The following is a 21,309-nucleotide window of genomic DNA, read 5'->3' as shown; positions in this document are numbered from 1 at the left end:
TAGTTTTGCTCAACAGCTCCCCAGCCCCTTCCCTTTTATTTTTTGGCACAAGAATGTGGATAAGGGAGATGGAGAGGAATATATGTGTTAAAATGAAAAACTTGTTATTGTTATTTTAATTCTCGCCTTTTTGCATTTTCTTCCAGCCCAACCCCTTAGGAAGGATGAGGGCAGAGAGTGAAAGCTGGCGCTAGAGGCTCACGGAGCTGTGGCCGGCTCCCCGCCCCCTCCAGGAGCGCAGGCGCACTGAACCTCTGTACCTCTCCCCCACCCACCTACTGGAAATGTGCACGGGTCACTTCGCTTCCCTCCCCCACGCTGGCCACTTAAGGTTCCCCAGCCCACATTGCATGGGCGCAGGGGGCCATCTCCAGTCGTCCTGATGTGTATCTGCCCACTGGACACTGATGGCTCCGGAGGAGAGAGTGAGGCTGGTGACTTTGCACAGCCCTCCCTCGCTTAGATCCAATTCACTTGCATGTCATAGCATCACCTCCATGACATCATGGTCTTTTTCCAAAACGAACGACAAACAGCAACAGCATGTGCGCAAGCGCACTACGCTCCCCGTATTTCGTCACATGTGACATGCGCAGTAGGCTCACTGTACTCCCCGCCCCATCCCCGGGAACGCAGGCGCAGTAGGTCCGTTGCGCCATTCCCTCTCTCTCCCCCTTGAGCCAATTTGCATCTTCTCAGCAAAGGTTTGGGGAGGGGGATCTGGAGGCCGGCTTTGAAAGACGGCGACATTCATTTTTCAAGCTGGGGCCCGTGAGGGCTGAAGTGCGCGGTCCCCGGACCGTGAAACCGAGTGCCTGTCTGAGGAGGCCATGGAGGCGGAGGTGGGACCAGGGGAGTCCAGGGAGCTGGCTGAGTTCCCCGCGGCGGTGCGGGCGAAGATCGAGCGAAATCGGCAGCGAGCGCTGATGCTGCGCCAGGCCCGGCTGGCGGCCAGGCCGTACCCGGCGGTGGGGGCAGCGTTGGGGAGCGCAGGAGGAGCAGGTGCGCGCGCAGCCGGGTGGCCCCGCCCCCATCTACACCCGGTGACAGCTGAGCCTTGTCTGAGCCGCTCTGGCCAAGCCGCGGTCGGAACAGCTTCCCAGCTCGCCACACGCATGCCTTCTTTCCTCTTCCTCTTTTCCTCCTCCTTTGGTTATTATTGTGGTAGACCTGACACAACCACCCCAGTCAAGGAGGGTTTGAATCCTGACCCTGTGTATGACTGGGAGGGGAGGGGAGGCAGGGCATTGAGAGTCGGAGGACCTGGGATTGGACAGCTTAGCACTTTCCTCTTTTGTCAGATGAGGAGGTAGGATCAAGCTGGGAATTTATTGGGTCCTAAATTACTTAACTAACCCTTGAGTCTTAGATTTCCTCTGTATTATTCGGAGAAGCGGGCCAATCAACATTTATTAAGCGCCTACTGTGTGTTAGGCACTCTGCCAAGCAAAGTCGATGGAGAACTGGCCTCAAAGCTAGGAAGACTTGGGTTCAAGTTCTGTCTCTGACACACACTCCTCCTGTGATCCAGGGAAAACCCCTTAACCTCTCTGTCTTCTAAGATCTTAAGTTGCAAAGGACTTGCTGACCCTTATTAGTAGAGGAAGGCTGCTCACCAGGTGTTTCCCCTCATGATGAAATCCCAAGTCTAGTCCCTATTTTCTTTGTGTGGTGTTTTTTTTAGGCATTTGGGGTCAAGTGATTTGCCCAGGGTCACACAGCTAGTAAGTGTCAAGTGTTTGGTCTGAGGCTAGATTTGAACTGAGGTCCTCGTGATTTCAGGGCCAGTGCTCTATCCACTGCGCCACCTAGCTGCCCCTAGTCCCAATTTTCTAAGTTTATTATGGAAGTAATAGTATAGTTTTTACACTGACAACCTCTCTCAGATTTTGAGTGAAGTAAAAAAAAACAACTCTTAGATGTAAGTAAAGAATTTTATAAATCTTAAAAAAGTGTTACTGGAATGTAAGCTGACATAGTAGTGGTGGTTATATGGTGGTATCATTTTTTCTAAGGAAAAAATCAGGCCTTGTTTAGACAAAGTTTATTCATTCATAAACTTTTGTTAAAAGGTTACTTTTCTTGAAATGCAGACCCTCCCAAGACATTCTGCTTCTTCTGTAATGTTTATAGACGAATGACTCTCTTTAAGAAAAAATAGTATAGTGTTTTGAAAATATGAACCTAGCAGTATCTTACAAAGGTAAACTTACAAAGCTTTCCCTTAAGGATTTTCCTTTCTGTAAAATCTACATACGTGGGCTTTATTTATTTACTTATTTGTTTAACCACATCTGACACTGACTATATGTTACCTTATAAAGATTCATCTCTTTAGTGGAAGTTGGTTTTTTTTAATCTATCAAAGTAGTTCTACTGGTGTGTCCTACCATGGCATGGAGGGATACCTTTGTTCTTGAAGGCTGTGGAAATGTTTTTGAGTATAGACTGACTACTGAATGTCAGTTGTTTGTGGACAGGCCTAAAGAAATTGGAAGGGGCTCATTGCCAGATTGGACAGAGTATGATAATGAATTTTGACCAAAGTAACTCGGACTATTGAACTGTAGAAGGGTGGTGACCTTTGCCAGTGGTGAGAGTGCCCATGGTGAGGGAATCACAGATCCTTGGAGAAAAATCACAAGATGATAGGACTTGGGAGGGAAAAGGACCTTAGAGGTTATTTAAGTGATTGTTAGAGCATGGTCCTAGTTCTGTGTCCAGTCTGCTGAGAATGACTTCTTGGCCCGTTTCTTCATCTCTCAAACGAAGTGATTAGACTAGGTTTCAAAGTCTCTTTCAGCTTTAATGTTCTATGTATTTTCAAGTTCACTTTCCATTTAAACTTCATAAGAATTCTGTGAGGTTGACAGGGCATATATTTCTCACATTTTAAAGATGATAAAAATGGGGTTCAAAAGATTAAATGCATTGCCTGAAAGCCACATGGCGAGTGAACAATGGGACACATTCCCAGTGGGTGGGAGGAAGTTTAGAACATCATGTGCTTTTCGTGGTACTTTTGTAACCTGGTACAGATAAAGAGTAGGCACACAGATTTTGAAATGGAAGGAAACTTGGATCCTCTAATCCAACACTCATTTTACATATGAAGAAACTGAGCCTCAGAGAAGGGAATTGACTTGTCTAAGGCCACACACAGGTAATAAGTGGTAGATTCAGAATTCAGACCCGGGTCCTCTGACTCCAAATAACAGATAAACAAATGAGACAAAATGTCGAAATAGATTCATAGCTAAGACAACTGTTAGTCCTACTTATGCATAGTGCCTAGTATCTTTGTCAAGAAATCCCCAGATAGGGTCATGAACAGTTGGACGTGACTGAAAAAAGACTGAATAACATCAAATTGGTGTTTGTTGAAAGAGAGAATGAAGAAGCAGCACCCAAACCTCAGAGTATTCATCTACTTTCTTTCTTCTTTCCCCCCCCCCACTTCATAATAAGAAATCATGGAAAAAATAGAATTAAAGATTCTTTCAAAATATAACCCTTAATGCTGATTTGATTAGATTAGAACTTTAGAGTTAGGAGGGACCACAGAGCTCATCTAGTCCTGTTGTTAGTCATGTTGGACTCTTCGTGACTGCGTGGATCATAGCATACCAGGACCTTCTGCCCTCCACTATCTCTCACAGTCTGTCAAAGTTCATGTTTGTTGTTTCCGTGGTATTGTTTGTCCATCTCAACCTCTGCCATACCCTTTTCCTTTTGCCTTAAGTCTTTCCCCAACATCAAGGTCTTTCCCAATGAGTCCAGTCTTCTTATATAGCCAAAGTATTTAAGCTTCAGTATCTGACCTTTCAGTAAATAGCCTGAATTAATTTCTTTAAGTATTGATTGATTTGATCTCCCTGCTGGCCAAGGGACTCTCATCTAGTCTTAATCCCATTATTTTATAGATGAAGAAACTAAAGCCCAGCAACTTGCCAAGGTCATATAGCGAGGCAGTGTCTGATGTTATAGTATAGAAACCAGCTGTTGGAAGAGGCTTTTAAAATGAAGTCCTTCAATTTAGATTTGGAGTAACTTTGTTATAAGCCAGTGTTGGATACTAGGAGACACCCTGTTTTCCAAAGCTAAGGCCCAGCAAGCAAGCTGTGTCCAGAGCTTGGCATGACAACAATCCTTTGTGCTCATCCTCTGGATGATCTCACCCCTCTGGCAAAATCACATAATTATTGTATTGCTTTGACCAGCATCGGGTGTTCTTTGGGCTCAGACAAGCATTGGACAAGTTAGCCGTGGTCTGGTCGTGAAGTCCTGCTGTGGATCAAAGTTGTCTCATTGCTGTTACCCATCATTGTCAGGGCTGCACCTCTCTGTGTAGCTTGGTATGAATTTTGAGATCTCCCCACACTGCCTTTGGGGACCCCCACTGGGGGGGGGGAGGCCCTGGCATATGTGTCCTTCCTTGCAAGCCCTTTTCCTCACTTTGAAATTAAACTTCTCTTTGATTCCTGACCCTCCTGTCTTTAGCCTGCTCTGTTCAGCTCTAGCCACCCACAGGTTAAAGGCTGGTTCAGTCTGGTTGAAAGCCAGTCTGTAAGTTTACTTAGCAGTTTAACTACACTAACATCTTATTTTCTTTTTTCAGGCATTACTAATGTGAAATCAGCACCAAAAATAATTGACACGGGAGGAGGCTTCTTTTTAGAAGAAGAAGAAGAAGAGGAGCACAAAATTGACAAAGTTGTACATAAACCAGGTAAAATCTGATAGATGTCCCAGAATCATAGATTTAACAGAGTTAGAAGGAACTTCAGAGGTAATCTAGTACAGCTCCTCTCCAAAGTATGAATCCCTCCTGTGACAGCCTCAACAAAGTTGTCCTGCCTCTATCTAAATACCTGTAATGGTGGGAATGTGTGTGCCCCATGAGGCAACCCATTGCATTTTTTTGACATCTCTTGTCATTGTGAAGTTCTTCATATTGCATCTTTCTCTCACTGGTTTTATATTCACATTTTAGGACTGCACAGAATAAATCTAATTCCTTTTCCAAATGACAGATGGACCTCAGAGGCTATCTGAATTTATTGCTAGGTACATTGGATTTTTCTGATAAGGAAAAAGGGGAAGTGATCTATTTCTCCTGGCCACTTTATTTCTTAACATTTAGTGGTAAATTCCTCTCTAAATGTGTGATTTTTTTTTAGTAAATCAGCAGTGATACTGGGAAAAGAAAAAGCTCATACATAATCCTAACGTATCCAAGTGGGGTTTATAGAAGAGTATTTTTTATAGCAAACCAAGGCCTTAGAAGAACTGAAGATGAGGACCATTGCTAATTATCATTCATGTCTGTATCAGATTAAGTCTTGGAGGAAAGGGCCCCCAAAATGGATTCCCCTTTTAATGCAAGTCTGGTGAGCGCCAGTGGCATTTCACTAGTTTTCTTAGTTGCCAGAGTAACAGATTACCCTTGCTTCTGTATCAGTAACTGCTCCAAGAAAAACACAATGCCATCTAATTATACTATCTTCTAGTCCATATTGTTCCATCTCATCCACAAAGATATTAAGAGAATTGTAAGATTTCTTGCTAAAATCCAAATACACATCATTTAACTAATCATTTGATTAACAGTCAGGCAAAGGAAATGTGGTTAGCTTGGCGTGACTTGTTATTCATAAATCCATTCAGGATCCTAGTGACTTCCCCTCGGTCCTTCTTTTCTTTGTATCCCTTCTCTTCTTCCTCCTCCTATCCCCTCATTAAAGCATTCTTGGTACAAATCCAGTAACAAAGAGGAAAACACAGTGCCTTGTCCTGTTCCTGCAGAATTTTGGTCTCCTTGGCCCAGTCTCCATACTTTGAAAGCTTTTTTTGTTCCACGTAGCTTGGAGATTGAAAATTTGGAATGGCGACAATAAAAACTGTTCTTAGTTCTTATAAATCAGTTTTATGTCCAGACAATTGTGGGTCACAGTTCAGTGGGTGATAATGGTTTATTGGTTGAGTTTTCCAGGATCTTTTGAGTTCTGTATTTCTGGTTCAAGGATTTGTCACCTGTTAGTTCATGAAAATAGTGAACTGCTGATAAATAATTCTGACTACCAGATTATGTCTCACTAGATGTTTGGTAGGTTCTAAATTTCTACAACCTGCATTGATGTGTTACGTTCTTTCTACCTTTTCCTTACATTGTCTACATTGATTGGTATGAGGGCCCCTTTGTTGGTTTTTGGTGGCAATAATCATCTTTATTCCCATCAAAAAATGTCCACGTGACATTCATACATGGGTTAGACACTGCTTTGTCAACATACCGCTGCCTCTGGTCATGTGAATGTTGCCAAGTTTCTCATGGCCATTGCCTATAGAGGGTTTGATTACATTCTTACATCTAAATCACTTTCATAGGTTTCGTCTGACAAATTCAGTGGTGGATACATAATATCAGTTTTTACTATTGCTCAGTGAAGTGATATTATATCCTTATTTCAGAAATATTTCTGTAGGCCTAATTTAACCTGTTTGTCATTTGTCTTAAGAATGTCCACCAGTCCTCCTTTTTTTGGTATGGAAGTGTTAATATTGCTATGGCTGCCTTTAGGTGATGGACCTTATGTTTTGTTAATATTGTATGGGTTTTATATGAGAGTTACTTTCCAGAACCGTTGTATAGTCTATTTTACAGTTTCAAAAGTATACACTGAGACTCGTATTGGTGTAGCTGTTAATCAATTTAAATGTGTTTTTCCCATTCAACTTTGATTTCAGAATACCTGTAAATATTTTTATGTATTCAGCTATGGCCTCCTTCTTGGCATCTTTATGTTCAGTGTGATTTCCCTGGAGGAAGCCGAAGTGTTGCCCTCATGCATTGGTTCAGTGTGTAACCTCTGAATTCAAGCTTGAAGCCTTCAGTCTCTATTTTTTCCATGGTGTACTGTATTCTACAAATTGAAGGAGCTGTTTAGTATATTTGTTGGTAGAACCAAAAGCTCAATGTCATCCATATACATTGGGAAGTTAATAAAATGTTTTGGTTCAATTCTTTTAATATGGAAACCATATTTAGTTTTATTTAGTAAATATCATAATGAATTTAAGGCCAAGCAGAACTATAATTGGCTTAAGCTGCCTTCCTGAAAAATACCATATTTTATATAAATTATTATTGATTTTGTGTTAGAGGTAAGGTTTAACTGGAGAACAGTTTTCAGTGTGGACATCAAATACTCTAAGCCTTCTCAGTATAGTTGAATCTATTGTCCATATATGCAGTGCATGAATAAGATACAAATGTGGGACTTAATTTAGAGATTTTGCAGTAATCAACAAAGGCAGTGTATATGTTACAGTGCTTTCAGGTAGCTTTTTCCGTTAACTGCTGAATTGATAATAAGTAGCTTTTTATATCCCAGGGATATTTTGGCACACCTCTTTTGCTCTTTAATCCATTGTTTTATTGTGTTTATAATGTCTGTGTGTGTATGTGCGCCCGTCCCTGTGCTACGGGTTGTGAGTGCTTTGTATAAAGTACATAAATAAACACCTACTTGACTTAGATTTGGAGGGATCACTAGTGTTCTCATCCTTTGGTAATAGATATGGGATACCTTCTGTTAAGAAAGATGGGATCAGGCTCACATCGCAGAGGAAGCTGGTAAAGTGCCCTGCTAGTAATTCATGCAGCACTAAAGCATTTGAGCCAAAATTTATGGATCTTTTCCTGCCCTGCTGCCTGCTGCTTTCCAGTTTTGCAGAGGATAGAGTTTCAGTCATCTCCCTTGAAGTAAGTGTTTGGTTGAAAGAAGGGGTGTATGTGAGAGGGATTACGTTCGTAGAATCAGTTTTTTCACACTGGCAGGGATGCTGAACCGGTCAGTGGTATTGCTAGAGCCCAGGTGGCCAGTGTTTTAGGGTCAAGCAGTGGTCATCTGGTGACTGGATGGGTTTCCTGCTTTGGAAAGGGAGTTGGATTAGATGACTTCCAATAACCCTTTCAATTCTGATTTTATTATTCTATGGGCATAATTGATTCCTCTTTAACTTTGTTTACAGTGTTTCCCCATAGAGTTCTTGACTGTATATAATACAGCATTGGATCCCATGCATAATTAGGGGTGGGGGGGAGATATTGGAAGGTTTTGATATTTTCTACAATTTGGAAAGAATAGAAAAACCCTTTTAGGGCTTTTTAACCTTTCTCAACAAATCTGGGCAGAGCTCAGATGATTCTGTTCATGTCTCTAAATTCCAATTCCACTTAAACCATTTTCTTCATTGGTCATAAAATAAAGTTCACTGCACCCTTTAGAAAATAGCTGAAGTTGACTGTCTAGGTGGATAAAATTTCTTTTGCTGATCCCTTTCATTTCCCATTTTTCAAAGATCTTTATCATTCTTAGGCTGGACTGTTCCAAATCCCTTCTATTTGGGTTTCTGTCTCCAGGCTTCTTCTAGTCTATCCTCATGAAACCCTGCCTTGATCATGCCTACACCCTGCTCCAGAATCTTCCTAAGGACATAGATTTAGGGCTAGAAGGAGTCTTATAGGCTCTGTTTCCCCCCCCCCCCTTCATTCTGTAGGCAGGGAAACTGAAGTCAGATGACTTGTTCTTGGTTACATAGCTGGGAAGTGTCCAAGGTGAATTCTTACCCAGTTCTCAGTTTATCCACCATGCCATGCTGCCTCTCCTCTTCTGTAATTTTCTCTTTCTGCAGGCATCCGCAGTCTTTTCCTGAGAAGGTATAATTCATTTCCCCAAAGTTTTGAGATGATGGGCTTGGAGAGTGGGAATAGTGAAGTGGGAGGACAGGAGGGTTCAGAGGAAAGTGCTGATAGTCTGGGTCCTTATCTGAGGTGAGGAGAGAGGTCCCACTGCCAGTTGTGTTCCTACCTCATCTGAGTAAATAATTTAGCTGGGAGTGGTGCTCTAAGGGAGCAGGATATAAGATAGATTAGATGGGTTTTATGTCAGGATGAGAAGGGAGAGATACATCACAGGAGGTTGTGGTGGAGGGTGTTATAGTCGGGCATTTTAAGTCTTATCCTGTTGTCTTACGGCTTAGAGGTAACCCCGGTCTCTAGTAATCTAGTCTCTGACTAGTAGACTGCAAACTTTGGTATGCCTTAGGGCTGACAGGGCTTTGACTGCTGGACTGAGGACCAGAAAAACTACATAGGGAGAGGCTGACTACCTGAATTTTTTTTGCAGTCCTTAAAGAGTTAAGAACAGTTTTGATGCAGGCGGTCTCCTTGCAGATCAAAGTACATTTTTTGTACTTGTACTAAATTTCTTACATTGTTTAATTCAGATAAGTGGAATATGTATTCTCTGGGACTTTACTGAAATAGAATACTATCAAGATATCCAGACTATGTGAAACATAATGGTAAAAAGCTATGAAAATGTTGGAAAATGCATAGATATATACCACAGATCATTCAAAGAAAATCTAACTAAAAGATTTATTATTGCTTTCCTTAGGGCCTGTCCTAGAGTACGATTATGCGGTTTGTGAAGAATGTGGGAAAGAGTTTATGGATTCTTACCTCATCAACCACTTTGATTTGGCAACTTGTGATAATTGCAGGTACTAATCATATTTCATTTCCCGTACTTAGAATTTTATCAGGCAGATGGGCATTTAATCTTATTTTAAAAAATATTTAAGGAAAGAAATTTTAAAATTTTCCATTAAATCTAATTAAAAGTTTTTCAATCCAGATGAGGAAATTTCACTGATAATTAAATAAACGTTCTTTAGAAAATCTTTTAAAAGTATATGTTTCCTGTAACGTTGATTCTGAATTCTTACTGCTGTCCTTTGGGTTTTACATCACCTTCATTTATGAATGTATCCTAACTAACACCTGACAAATTTTTGTTGCTGTTGTTTTGTTTTGTTTTGTTCCCAGGGCTAGTTAGTTAATGTCACTTTAGGGGGATTTTTTTTTCCCTTTTTTGATTTTTTTGTGCAGTGTCAGAAGGTGGTGCAGTGGGTAGAGTGCTCTTGGTGTGAGGCTTGCCTTAGTTTGAATCTTGCCTCAGACACTTAACTAGCTCTGTGACCCTGGCCAAGCCTTACAAGTTAAACAGAGGTTAACCTCTGTTTGCCTCACTTTCCTCATCTGTAAAATGGGGGTGAGAACACCTCATTCGTTACTGTCCTTCGTAATCGAAGAGGACCAAGATGATGTCACAGTGTCAGGTTCAGTGGGAAAGAGATGTCTCTAAATATGTGCTTCTCATGTTTCTTTTGAGCTACTACAGCTCTGCTTTGCTCATAGAACACGGCATCTTCTGTGATTTGGTCACGCCATGCTGGGTGCTGCCAGTGTCTACCCTGTCTCACAGTTGATGCCAGAGTTCTTCAGAGAGACCTTTAGATTGTCCTTGTATTACTTCTGACCTCCATGTAAGCACCTGCTTTGTGTGAGTTCTCTGTAAAATAGTGTTTTAGGCAAGCATGTGTTTGGCATTTGAGCAGCATGGCCTGTCTGTCAGCATTGTATTCTCTGCAGTAGAGTTTGAATGCTTGGCAGTTCCTTCAATAAAGGACCTCAGTGTCCAGTGCCAGGTGATCTTCAGAATCTTTCTAAGACAGTTCAAATGGAAGTGATTCACTTTCCTGGCATGGTGCTGGCATACTGTCCAGCTTTCACAGGCATACAACAATCAGGTCAGCACAGTGGCTCTGTATACCTTCAGGTTGGTGGCCAGCTTGATAACTCTTTTCTCCCACACTTCTCTTCAAAGCCTCCTGACACTGAGGTAGCTCTGGCAGTGTCAGCCTCTTCACCTGTGTGGACAGCCCTGGGAAGAATCCTGCTTGTAAGCTTGTAGTGAGGATCAGATGCTTTAACACATGTGAAGGGCATTGCCGACTTCAAGTCTAATATACGTGCCAGCTACTGTTATTCTTTAAACCTGAAACAGAATCTAGTGAGGGCTGGTCTGAGTCCTCGTATCTCCTTTCAGGGCCTTGCAGCCACAGACTAGCCCTGGAATGATCACATTTTGGTAGAAACATTTGTGAGGCAGAATAAAAGAATAGATCCTTCCTAAGGTGTCTTCCCATTCTAAACTCTTTGATGTGGAGGTTTTGGCCTTTTGTATTTAACTGCTTCTTTGTGGTTAGCAATTTTTACTTTTTAATTTTAGGGGGGTATGGTGTTTTGTCTTGAACAACATTGACATAATGAGAATCTTTTGTCAGTCAGAAAGTCCTTGCTGCAACTCCTAGCTTTGAGAAGCTGAATGATGCACTTCTTTTGTCAGTGTACTGTGATTGTCTTAGCACATGGAAATTGCAAAATATTTTTTGCTTCAATGTTTTAAATTGAACTGATAATGTAAGTGGCACTTAGAATTACCTCATCTTTGTTATTCTTTGCTGTAGGGTGCTGACTGTTGCTGTAGTTGCTTGAATAGTGAGGCTAAGAACCATGTTTGATATAGCAGACTTTTACAAATCTTTTTCAGAGATCCTGATGGTAAACACAAGCTTATAACCAAAACAGAAGCAAAACAACAGTACCTCTTAAAAGACTGTGATTTAGAAAAGAGAGAACCAGTGCTTAAATTTATTGTGAAGAAGAATCCTCATCATTCACAGTGGGGTGACATGAAACTTTACTTAAAACTGCAGGTATGGAAAGATTACATTCATATAATCAGTACTCTATGGTTCGGTTTTGTATTAGACTGATCCAGCTACCTATAAAAGTTTAACAAAATTGTCTTAATTTTTTTAGAGGAAAAATAACATGTCATCTGAAAGAGGATTGTTCATATTGCGTAAAATCTTCAACACCATTTCCTTAGTGTTAGAATGAGAAGTAGCTAGAGGACCTTGCCACTTAATTTGAATGGCTTTATCCTAAGGAGTTTGGCATCGAGAGCACAAACATATCAAGTATTTGGTCCCAGCTATAGAGAGCCTCTCATCAGTTGTCTATAAAGATACAAGTTGAATGAAGGGTGACCAGTGGTGTTAAAGATAGTCCCTTGGCCCCAGAGGGGCTGAATCAAGTTTACAATTGTTTAGGCAATTTTGTAAGCCATGACTAGTTGACAAAGCAGATTAGGTAAGATATATTCTGTCACCTTTATGGCCTTGAACTTTTTTATGATGGAGGAGTTCTTTACCCAGTGGGCAGCCTGGCATTTTAGCAACAGAACCCAGTTAGACTCTGTCCCTTTGAATGGGGGTAGAGGATTTGGCTCTGGAGACAAGCACTGTTGTCATGAAATTCTTCCCGACGTCCTCTGCCCCTATAGCTGTCTTTTGAGCAGGGTTATCACCTGATGGTACAGTCCCATCATACACAGATTAGTGAAGGCTATAAGAGTGCCGGAGTCCACCAAGGCTGAAGTGAATGTGATTGTTATAGGGTTAGAAAAGACATTTCATCCAAATTTCTAATTCCCAATCGAAAGAGCCTCACTGCTCCTGTAATCGATGTCACTGTGGTCTTTGGAAATAGATAGTTGGCAGAAGTGCAAAATATCAAGTAGAGTGCCTGAAACTGGCACAAGAAGGCTATTAGAATATATAATAATGCAGTGGTTGTGAGGCCTCTGGGAGGTGGGGCCCTAAGCAGTCACTGTTATCCAGACTAAAACTCAGCCAGAGATACAGCAGTCTTAAGAGAAAATTAATGAGCGGGATGCAGTCAAGTAGAAGAGATGTCATCAAGCATATCACCAACATGAGATAGTAAACGCAGCTTGAGTATAAGTAGATGATAAATCTCTTTTTAGTTTTAGCAGGGCTAATTAATTAGTTCAATCTCCTCTTTTAACTGAGAAGTAATGTTTTTATTTTGCAGAGTCATTATAAATATTGATCTTACTGTTATTATATCATGGACAGATACTGACTTTTTGTACACAGATTTTAAGTTTGTTATTTATCATATACTGTTACTGTTATCTACTCAGAAGGAAATTTCTGTTTGGAATCAATGTGATATGGTGGTGGTTGGGTATTTGTTTTTTAAACATTAACTGAATAAATTAAAAATATTTTAGTTTCATTGAGACATTTGACAGTCTTTCCTGATATCTTTGTGGGAAGTGTTAACTTTTTTCTTGGCACTGAAAAGTTGGGGATGCAGAGTAACTAGGATCCTCAGAAAATGAAAGGCATTCGGTAGCTTTATTCCTCCACTGAGCATGGAAGAGTCAAAGGAGACTTTCTTGGACTACCTATGGGCAATCTCAGCCTTCTTACTGGGAAGGTGAATAGGAACCTTTTGTCCTATTTGTCACTAATCCCAATCCTACCTGTATTCTAGAATATTTTTAAATATTTTCATCTGACAGATTTCTGTTGCCTACCACAATGCAGCACATGAGTTCAAAACCAGTGCTTAATATTAATATCCTGAGTTCTAGGTCCTAGGAAGAAGGTGCCATATTAGTGCAGAAGGGAGAAGGAAGATAGCCCCAACCCTTTTCTGGTGACAAGCTGGTCCTAAGTCAAATTTTGAAGTAGATGATTTGTTTTTGATAACTCTCCACCTCCATTTCTACACCTCTCTCCCACTGTGTCTTTCATACACTTTCAGGCCTATTCTAGCTCCCATAATGCTATCATGATTAATTTTGGTACATTGAATACTTTAGAATATACCCTTGCTCTGTCTGCCCAAATGCTCCGTGTTCTAAAATTTCTTATTTGCTCTCAGTGTCTGAACATCACACCTATCCCCAACCCAAAGTTTTTGTTTCCTAACTACAGTTATTCTCAGCTAAGAAAATAGTCTGATGAAGTCATGAGTATAGATGACTGATAACCATAAATCCATTTTTATTTTTTAAAAGAGGATAATTATTAATCCAGAAAAACCTTCCAATTAATGGAATTTTAGGTTTATGTGCAAAGAAAAACCACGTAGCAGTATGAAAAAATTGCGTTGCTCACAGAAAATGATGTTCAGCAAGTGTGCCCTGTCATGGATCAGCTTTTTCTTAACTTGTCCTGTACCAAGAATCCAAAGATTCTTTAAATGGCCCAAGGCTTTTTTCATAAAGACAAGGGGTAAGCACAGAGTGCGGTCTGGTTGGTAGCATACGATTCCCACCTCCCCGCCTTTCTTCATAGCATATATTTAGAGCTGGAAGGACTGTTACAGGTCATTGATCCCACTCCCCTGATTTTATTAATTTCCTGATAATTTATTAAAGCTTTTTACAGTTATTCCTTCTACATTTCGACTTTCCCCATCATGGCTTCAGGTTCGCTATATCACTGGTCAGCATAAGAAATCATGTGGGAATTTTTTAAGACTTTTGTAGCAGCTGCAGATGACATGAGGATAGCAGGCAACACAGAACAAGTTTAGAAACTCAGAAATGCATAACATGTATGTGTAATATTGTATATTATCAACATATTTTACCTCTTAATGCCATAATAATTCAGATGACTTCTCTGGTAGGGAGGGCCAAAAAATTTCACTTGGATTTTCCAGAATGCAGGGGTGCTGTACCCCTAATCCCCACAATGTGGAAGGGGTGACTATATTTCTAACTTTAGTCACTGGCCAAAATACTGCCCTCTGCCTCCTCCTAAATAAAGAAAAGTAGTTATATAAGATTGACATTAGTAGCATTTTGGCAATGTATATATCATTCTGCTTTGGTAGTTCACTGCCCTCAGCATCCCACCAAAAGAAGGAAGTGTATTTCATCATCTGTCTTCTGGGACCAAGATCCCTCATTTTACAGATGAGGAAACTTCAGCCTAGAAAAGCTAAGTGATTTGCCAGTAGTCACACAGCTATAGTGTAGCATAACCAGAATTGGAACCCATGTTCCAAATGCAGGGCACTGTTCCTTCGCACCATATTATTTTAAAGCCATTCTTAAAGTCAGCATTGCTTATTTTATGGAAAGATTTTGAATAATTTTCATTTAGTTCAATTTCAGTAAAAGCCCCAGTTTTCTTATGCAAGAGACCTAGAACATTACACCCATCTCTGTTACTTGTAAAGTTGACTTTACTTTGTAATAGGCAAAAAGTCCCTTGGTTCTGTGTCCTGCAGGTTGTGAAGAGGGCTCTTGAAGTCTGGGGTAGTGAAGAAGCCCTAGAAGAAGCAAAGGAAATTCGACAGGAAAACCGGGAGAAAATGAAACAGAAAAAATTTGATAAAAAAGTAAAAGGTGAGTAGCTGGGGTTCAGCCTGTGAAAGGCTCAAGCTTTTCAAGGGCTTTGCCAGGTTTCTAACTGCTATTTAAAAGAGGAAAAAAAAAAGGTATCGGAATATGACTTTGTCAATAACAGAGAGATGGTTTAAAGTAGCATTTACTGTGGGCTAATGGGTTGGTAGTGCTGCTTTTTGCTCATCAGTCCGATCAAACTGGCTTCTCACTGTGGGTGGCCAGAGCTAAACAGAGCAGGCTAGAGACAGGAGAGTCAGGAATAAAACAAAATTTAATTTTAAAGGGAGGGAGAGGACATGCATAAGAGGAGGGGATCTAGACACACGTGTCAGGGGCCTGCTCCTCATGGGGGCACTCAGGGCAGTGTGGGGAGATCTCAATACTTATACCAGTGGCCACGCAGCGAGCTGCAGCCCTGACAGTGAGGGGTAACAGCAACACTGAGACAAGTTTGATCCATAGCAGGGCTTCACGACCAGAACCACAAGTACTTGTCAAATGCTCGTCTGAGCTCAGAGGAACCTCGGTGCTGGCCAAAGCAATACAATAATTATGTGATTTTGCCAGAGGGTGAGCACAAAGGACTTGTTATGCCAGGCTCAGGGCACAGTTTGCTTGCTGGGCCTTAGCTTTGGAAAACAGGGTGTCTCTAATATTTTCACATTCTGTTTTTGGAAACCATCTAAAAGCAGGTTAAGATTTTCATTAGAACCATGTTGTTACAGATTGTGTTCCTGACTGAGACCAACAGTATTCCAGGAAAGCAAAGTTACTATTCTATCTCTAAACTAACTGCAGTAGGCATAAGATTTTAGAGCTAAAGTGAACCTTAGCAGCCATTTAGTCTAAGCCCCTCATCTTACAAATGAAGAAACTGAGGTATAGAAGCTTATTCAAAGATAACCATTTAATTAATAATTTTGCTTATTTTAGAATTTAGAAATTTTGTTGGAGTTGACTTGGATGGGTCATGCTCATAAATCTAGAGCAGGGAGGAACCTTAAAGACCATCTAGGCCTAGAGAGGTTTTTAAAAAAATAGCTGTTAGAACATTTTAATGATATTCTAGTGAGAGAAAGGAGCATGGCTTTTTGTATATGGCTCTGGACTTGGATTTGGGAGACCTGGCTTTGGATCTCATTTCAGGCACTAGCTGTGTGATCTTAGGGAAGTCATGTTGTTCCTCAGAGCCTCAATTACTTCATTTGTAAAATAGGGATAGCTGTCTCACGTTATGAGGAACGCACTTTGTAAATTTTAAAACCCAAACCCAAACCCTAGATAGTAAAAGGTTTCCCAGAGTACTGTGGTTTTAAGAGTTTAGAGAAGTCTGATTTGAATTAACTTGTCCTTTGTTTGCTTTTCCCAGTTCACTTTTCCCTATCCCAAAAGACAGTTGATAAAGGGTAAAAGAAATTTTAAAATAAAAAAGCCATAGGAGGATATTTAGAAGGGAGATTGGAAAAACTGTTACACTCCTTAGATGATGAGGTATTTATAGACCTTGGCCATTTTACTGGTTTGTTTTTTTTTAAACACACTGCAGACTTGCCTTCTTCCCCCTGCTCTGCTCTCTGCTCCAAGTTCCTCTCCATATTGGGCCCTGCTGTGAACCCCGAGTACAGGCAATGAGAAATCAAGTTGCTTTGCTGTGTATGTATCTATTAATTTTAGAGCTGAATGAACAAAGGTGATGAAATACATATTGTTGAGAAAGGGGCATAGACTGCTTTTCTCTGAAATAACTACTGCTGTAATTTGAATCAGTGGCTGTCATGTTGGATGCTGCGGCCCAATGTTTTCTTAGTTGGGTTAGGCTTCCCTTAGAGGTTTCTTTTTCCTTTTCTTTGTGCTTCTTCAATAAAAAGTAAACAGCCAAGAATAGTTTTAAAATCAGCATAAACAGCATCTTGCTTAATTGTTTAATGAATGTTTAATAAACATTAAAGGATACTCTAAATAAGTTACAGTTTTTAGAGCCAGGTTTGAGGAAATATAAACACCTAGGTCATAATAACACACTAACATAGTAGTTTAGCCCTTTTACAGAATACTGAGCTACACAACCCCTATGAAGTAGGTAGTGCAAATATATCATCTCTGCTTAGATGAGAAAATTATGGTCAGAGTGGCCATGTGATTGGTCAGAGAAAATGTCTAGTAAATGGCAGAGCCTGCATTCAAATCGAAGTTTCTGGTTTAAGTTGAATACTTTCTGGAAGCAGTACCTTTTAAATGTTTACCTGTTAACAGTCTTTGTTTTGGGCATCGAGGTGGCACAGGAGATAGAGTGCTAGGCCTAGAGTCAGGAAGACCCGAGTTCAGATTCGGCCTCAGACATTTACAAGCTGTGTGACCTTGGGCAAGTCACTTCACCATTTGCCTCAGGAAATGGCAAACTACTCCAAGTCTCTTTGCCAAGAAAACCCTAGATAGGTCACAGAGAGTCAGACATGACTGAAAATTTCAAATCATTATTTAGCCTACCATGATTTTCCTGCAAGCTTTTACTCTGAACCTTTATTGGAATTAATATCTTTCATCGATAGTTTAAACTCTAGGGGACTGTTTGTCAAAAGTCTTTGCTATTTTCCCCAAATTTTGTGTCCCTATTTTTTGTTACATATTGAATTTCCGAGGTTTGTATAAGTATGCTTTGGTTTCTCTTGGTGAAACCAAACTCTTTGAGTAAATGACTTTCTTCATAGCTAAGGCATGATTTTTATAGATAGTTGTAAAGACTTAGGGGAAAAATGAGGGAAAAAAATTAAACTTCTGATTGAAAACATTGTGAAATTTTGAATTATGTATTTTTTAAATGAACACAATATTTAAAATAAAGCATTAATTACATTACTGATGTTGAGATTTTATCGTCAGTCCTTTTGTAAGCAGAGTCAAGGTGCAAGATGCAGTAGGCTTTGGAAAACTATTCTTGCCCTGCTCTTCTGTAGTGTTCTATTTCACAGTGTTATTGAAAAGCAAGTTAGTCCATTGCTTTCCGTCCTGTGGCACTAACATGTAGCTAGTTATCGATGATCTCCCCCATTGCTTAACATTCTTGCACAGTCAGTTAGCAAGGCAAATAAGTAGTTTATCCTCTTCTGGAATATTCATGGGAAGACACAGACAAAAATCACTTAGAATCAAATGTGGAGGGGGGGGATCTGCACCAGTGGACAGAGTAAAACTATGTTGATAAGACCTTGGTTCCATTGAAGATATGCCTTTTTCACAGAGATTGGATTTTAAAACACATATGAATAGAACACTATTTTAAAAGAGAGTTCTGTAGGAAGAAACATCTCTGGATGGAGTTGCCTTGTGGATAGAGAGCCAGTCTTGAAGCTGGGAAAACCTGGGTTCAAGTCTCACATCGTGTTCAGAGATAAAGCTTAAAATGCATTGCTGATAAGTAGCAGGCAACACAATATATAGTGCAAGCATTTTTAATCTGGGGGGGGGTCTGTGATTTTTTAAAAAAAAAATTTTTGATAACTATTTCAGTATAATTGGTTTCCTTTATAATCCTATGTATTTTATTTTATGCATTTAATAACATTACTCTGAGATTGAGTCCATAAGCTTCACCAAATTGCCAGAAGGGTCCTAGACACAATAAAGGTTGAACCCCTGATATAGTGGAAAAACCACTGGAGACCCAACTTCAGACTCCCTTTTATTGAGGATTCATTTAAAACGTTGTCACCTTCACTTCTGTGAAATGGGAATACTTACCTTTTTCTAACCTCAGATGATTGTTGTGAGGGCCATATGTAGTCATAAAAATGAAAATGCTTTTCATGTTTAAGTCTATAGTCACATAGCTAGTCTCTGAGGCCAAACTTGAACTTAGGTTGTCTTGACTCCACAGCTGCTCCTACATTCAGAAGACCACACTTTCATTTCTTTCTAGACATACTAAGTACTCATTACCAAAAACTTTTATAAAATGAGTTTTAAGATTAGATAATTGCTAAGGTCCCTGCTAGTGTTGACATTTTATAATTGTGAATCCATCAGTGGACACCCACCCCAACAGAGACCATTTTTATCTTGTCTTGTTCTCATGCTATTTTACATTTCAGACCCTAACTTTATCCCTTCTCATTGAAGGGCAGTAGAGTATTCTCATTAACAGCTGCTTCAAATGTGTATTACCTTTATACAGCTCAGCGGTTTCAATTAGTAAGATTATTTAAACATAAGTATAAATTGGCATCTGCAGTTATTCTTTTGATGTTTTGGTATCTTAGAATTACGCAGAGCTGTAAGAAGCAGTGTATGGAAAAAAGAAACAGCTATTCACCAACATGAGTATGGGCCAGAAGAAAACATTGAAGATGACATGTATCAGAAGACTTGTACAATTTGTGGCCACCAATTGACATATGAAAAAATGTAATGTGAGTTTTTAGATTTAACCATTTTGAAATATTTTATATTTAAATAAAGAGAATTTTAAAGACAAGTCATGTAATTATGCAAAATTGTTAACATGAAGTGGTTTCAGTTTTCATTGTTAGCAAGCACTGATTTTTACATTTGAGTAGTTATTTACTGGATACTTATGGTTAAAGGCAAGTTAACTTACTTTCATCATGCAATGGGGTGAACACATAAAATCTTAAGATAAGTAGTTTTTGCTATACTTTTAGCCCTGGTCTTATAGAAAAACAGCTACATTATTCTCTTTAATTCTCAATCAATTTAAGTTTGGTATTGCCTATACTTTTGGAGTTGCCATAAAACTTGTCTAATTAAAACACATCCCAATGGTTTACCTAGTTCTGAATTCTGTGCAATGTAACTGCTAACCAATGTGCTGAGAAAGTGGTCTTCTGTGACATTTAAGATTATATCTAGCAGGAAAACAAACTTAACAAAACAATAATTTGGATCATGTTTTTGTAGTCATTACTTTTTCACATGTATTACTTAAACTGTAATGAATAAAGGAAGTACAAGTGAATTATTCTATGTATGTGGCAAGCTTCCTTAAAATGACAACCTAATTTTAACACATGCATTTAAGTACTGTTGTACAATGCCATGCATTTTATGAACAATAACTGACAAGACTCTTACAACAGAAAGGTTTCTGGGTGAGAAAACTGCTCTGGAGTTGTACAAGATTTTTCGTAAGTAGAGATTTTAGTGTCAATTATACACAACAGACTAATGTTAAAAAACATATTTCAATTTTATTTTTTCAACCATATTTTGTCAAATTATCCAGGAACCATGAAAATCTATGCTGCTTGGTAAATAAAAGAAATCCAACTTTTCTACTTCATGAGTTCTTTTTTCTAGTGTTTGACATGCCTCAAGTGAAAGTACTTTTCTTGTGCCTTACTAGAGAAAATATATCAAATTGATCACAAAAAAGTTGCATTTCTGTCACATTTATATGACGTCCTATGGTCAGCTTCACATTATTGTATTTAGGAAATCATTTGGGTTTTAGGTTTAAGCAGAGGTGTTTACCAATTTTTACTTTTTTCCCCTTTCCTTTTTCCCTAATAAATGAAAGAAGGGAAGTAAACAAAATGCTACCAGGAAGCCAACATTCATTCAAACGATCCAAAATAAATGACATATTTAAAAATATATGTTTTGTTAAAGTCTCAACTCGAAGGAGGAAAAAATCCGCAGGCCTGCAGAGCACAGAACTGTTGGAATACAGCCAAAATATGATGGTCCAATTCAGCAGTAAAGAGAAGGTTTTCCAAGGTCACCATGTACTGTTGGATTATCTGATGATGCTATAAAAGTAAAAAGAGGAGAAATTAAGTGAAGGATGGAAACTACCACAAAAACAACTCAGGACCAGATTTTTTGGCCTACTCTTGGGGGTGAGAACTCTCAGTACAAAAACTGGGTAGAGGAAGATGTGTACTTACTACTGTTGAGTGGAAGTAGGGCTATGGCATTCTAATATACCTAACTAAGGGAAAGAACAGAAGAAAAATGGCTAAATGTTAACTCTGAAAATACTCTGCTGTGACAATGAAATCAGCTTGCTTAAATTTGGCTTTCTAGGTGTTGACTAAAGTATACAATAATTTCTTAAAAGCTGTTCATGAGAAAAGGGGGGAGGTGTTACGACTAAACTTTATTTCCCCTACATTAATCCAACAAATGTTTATTATAGATCTGT

At 39.5% G+C, this 21,309-nt stretch overlaps 2 protein-coding genes across 3 annotated transcripts in view; one reads left to right on the top strand and one right to left on the bottom strand.

Annotated features, from left to right (window-relative positions):
* The first annotated feature begins 609 nt into the window (after nucleotides 1-609).
* On the top strand, nucleotides 610-20,440 carry XPA (XPA, DNA damage recognition and repair factor). Of its 2 annotated transcripts, XM_021004534.2 has the most exons (7): nucleotides 610-1,002; nucleotides 4,619-4,729; nucleotides 9,465-9,570; nucleotides 11,463-11,628; nucleotides 15,032-15,149; nucleotides 16,696-16,802; nucleotides 19,406-19,496. In XM_021004534.2, the coding sequence occupies exons 1-6, from the start codon at nucleotides 831-833 to the stop codon at nucleotides 16,779-16,781; spliced, it is 759 nt and encodes a 252-aa protein (XP_020860193.1). In that variant the 5' UTR covers nucleotides 610-830; the 3' UTR covers nucleotides 16,782-16,802; nucleotides 19,406-19,496. The 2 variants fall into 2 exon arrangements, with proteins under 2 accessions (XP_020860193.1, XP_020860192.1); XM_021004533.2 differs by lacking the exon at nucleotides 16,696-16,802 and having other exon boundaries at nucleotides 612-1,002; nucleotides 19,406-20,440.
* The window catches only part of NCBP1 (nuclear cap binding protein subunit 1), a 54,154-nt gene continuing 53,178 nt past the window's right edge, over nucleotides 20,334-21,309 (bottom strand). The window contains exon 23 of the mRNA XM_021004526.2: nucleotides 20,334-20,914. Coding sequence (XP_020860185.1) covers nucleotides 20,777-20,914 — 138 coding nt within the window. The 3' untranslated portion in view covers nucleotides 20,334-20,776. The remainder of the gene's footprint in view (nucleotides 20,915-21,309) is intronic.

The sequence above is a fragment of the Phascolarctos cinereus genome, unplaced genomic scaffold (genome assembly GCF_003287225.1).
Source record: "Phascolarctos cinereus isolate Bilbo 61053 unplaced genomic scaffold, phaCin_HiC Scaffold_4;HRSCAF=312, whole genome shotgun sequence".
Taxonomy (NCBI): Eukaryota; Metazoa; Chordata; class Mammalia; order Diprotodontia; family Phascolarctidae; genus Phascolarctos; species Phascolarctos cinereus.
This window is presented reverse-complemented; position numbering and strand designations above follow the sequence as displayed.

What these genes read in the sequence shown, in the direction of transcription:
- XPA (XM_021004533.2), top strand. Translation starts at nt 831, where the DNA reads ATGGAGGCGGAGGTGGGACCAGGGGAGTCCAGGGAGCTGGCTGAGTTC. An exon ending in GCAACTTGTGATAATTGCAG is followed by an intron (nt 9,571 to 11,462) that starts GTACTAATCATA and finishes AATCTTTTTCAG; the next exon opens with AGATCCTGATGGTAAACACA. An exon ending in AACTTTACTTAAAACTGCAG is followed by an intron (nt 11,629 to 15,031) that starts GTATGGAAAGAT and finishes TGTGTCCTGCAG; the next exon opens with GTTGTGAAGAGGGCTCTTGA.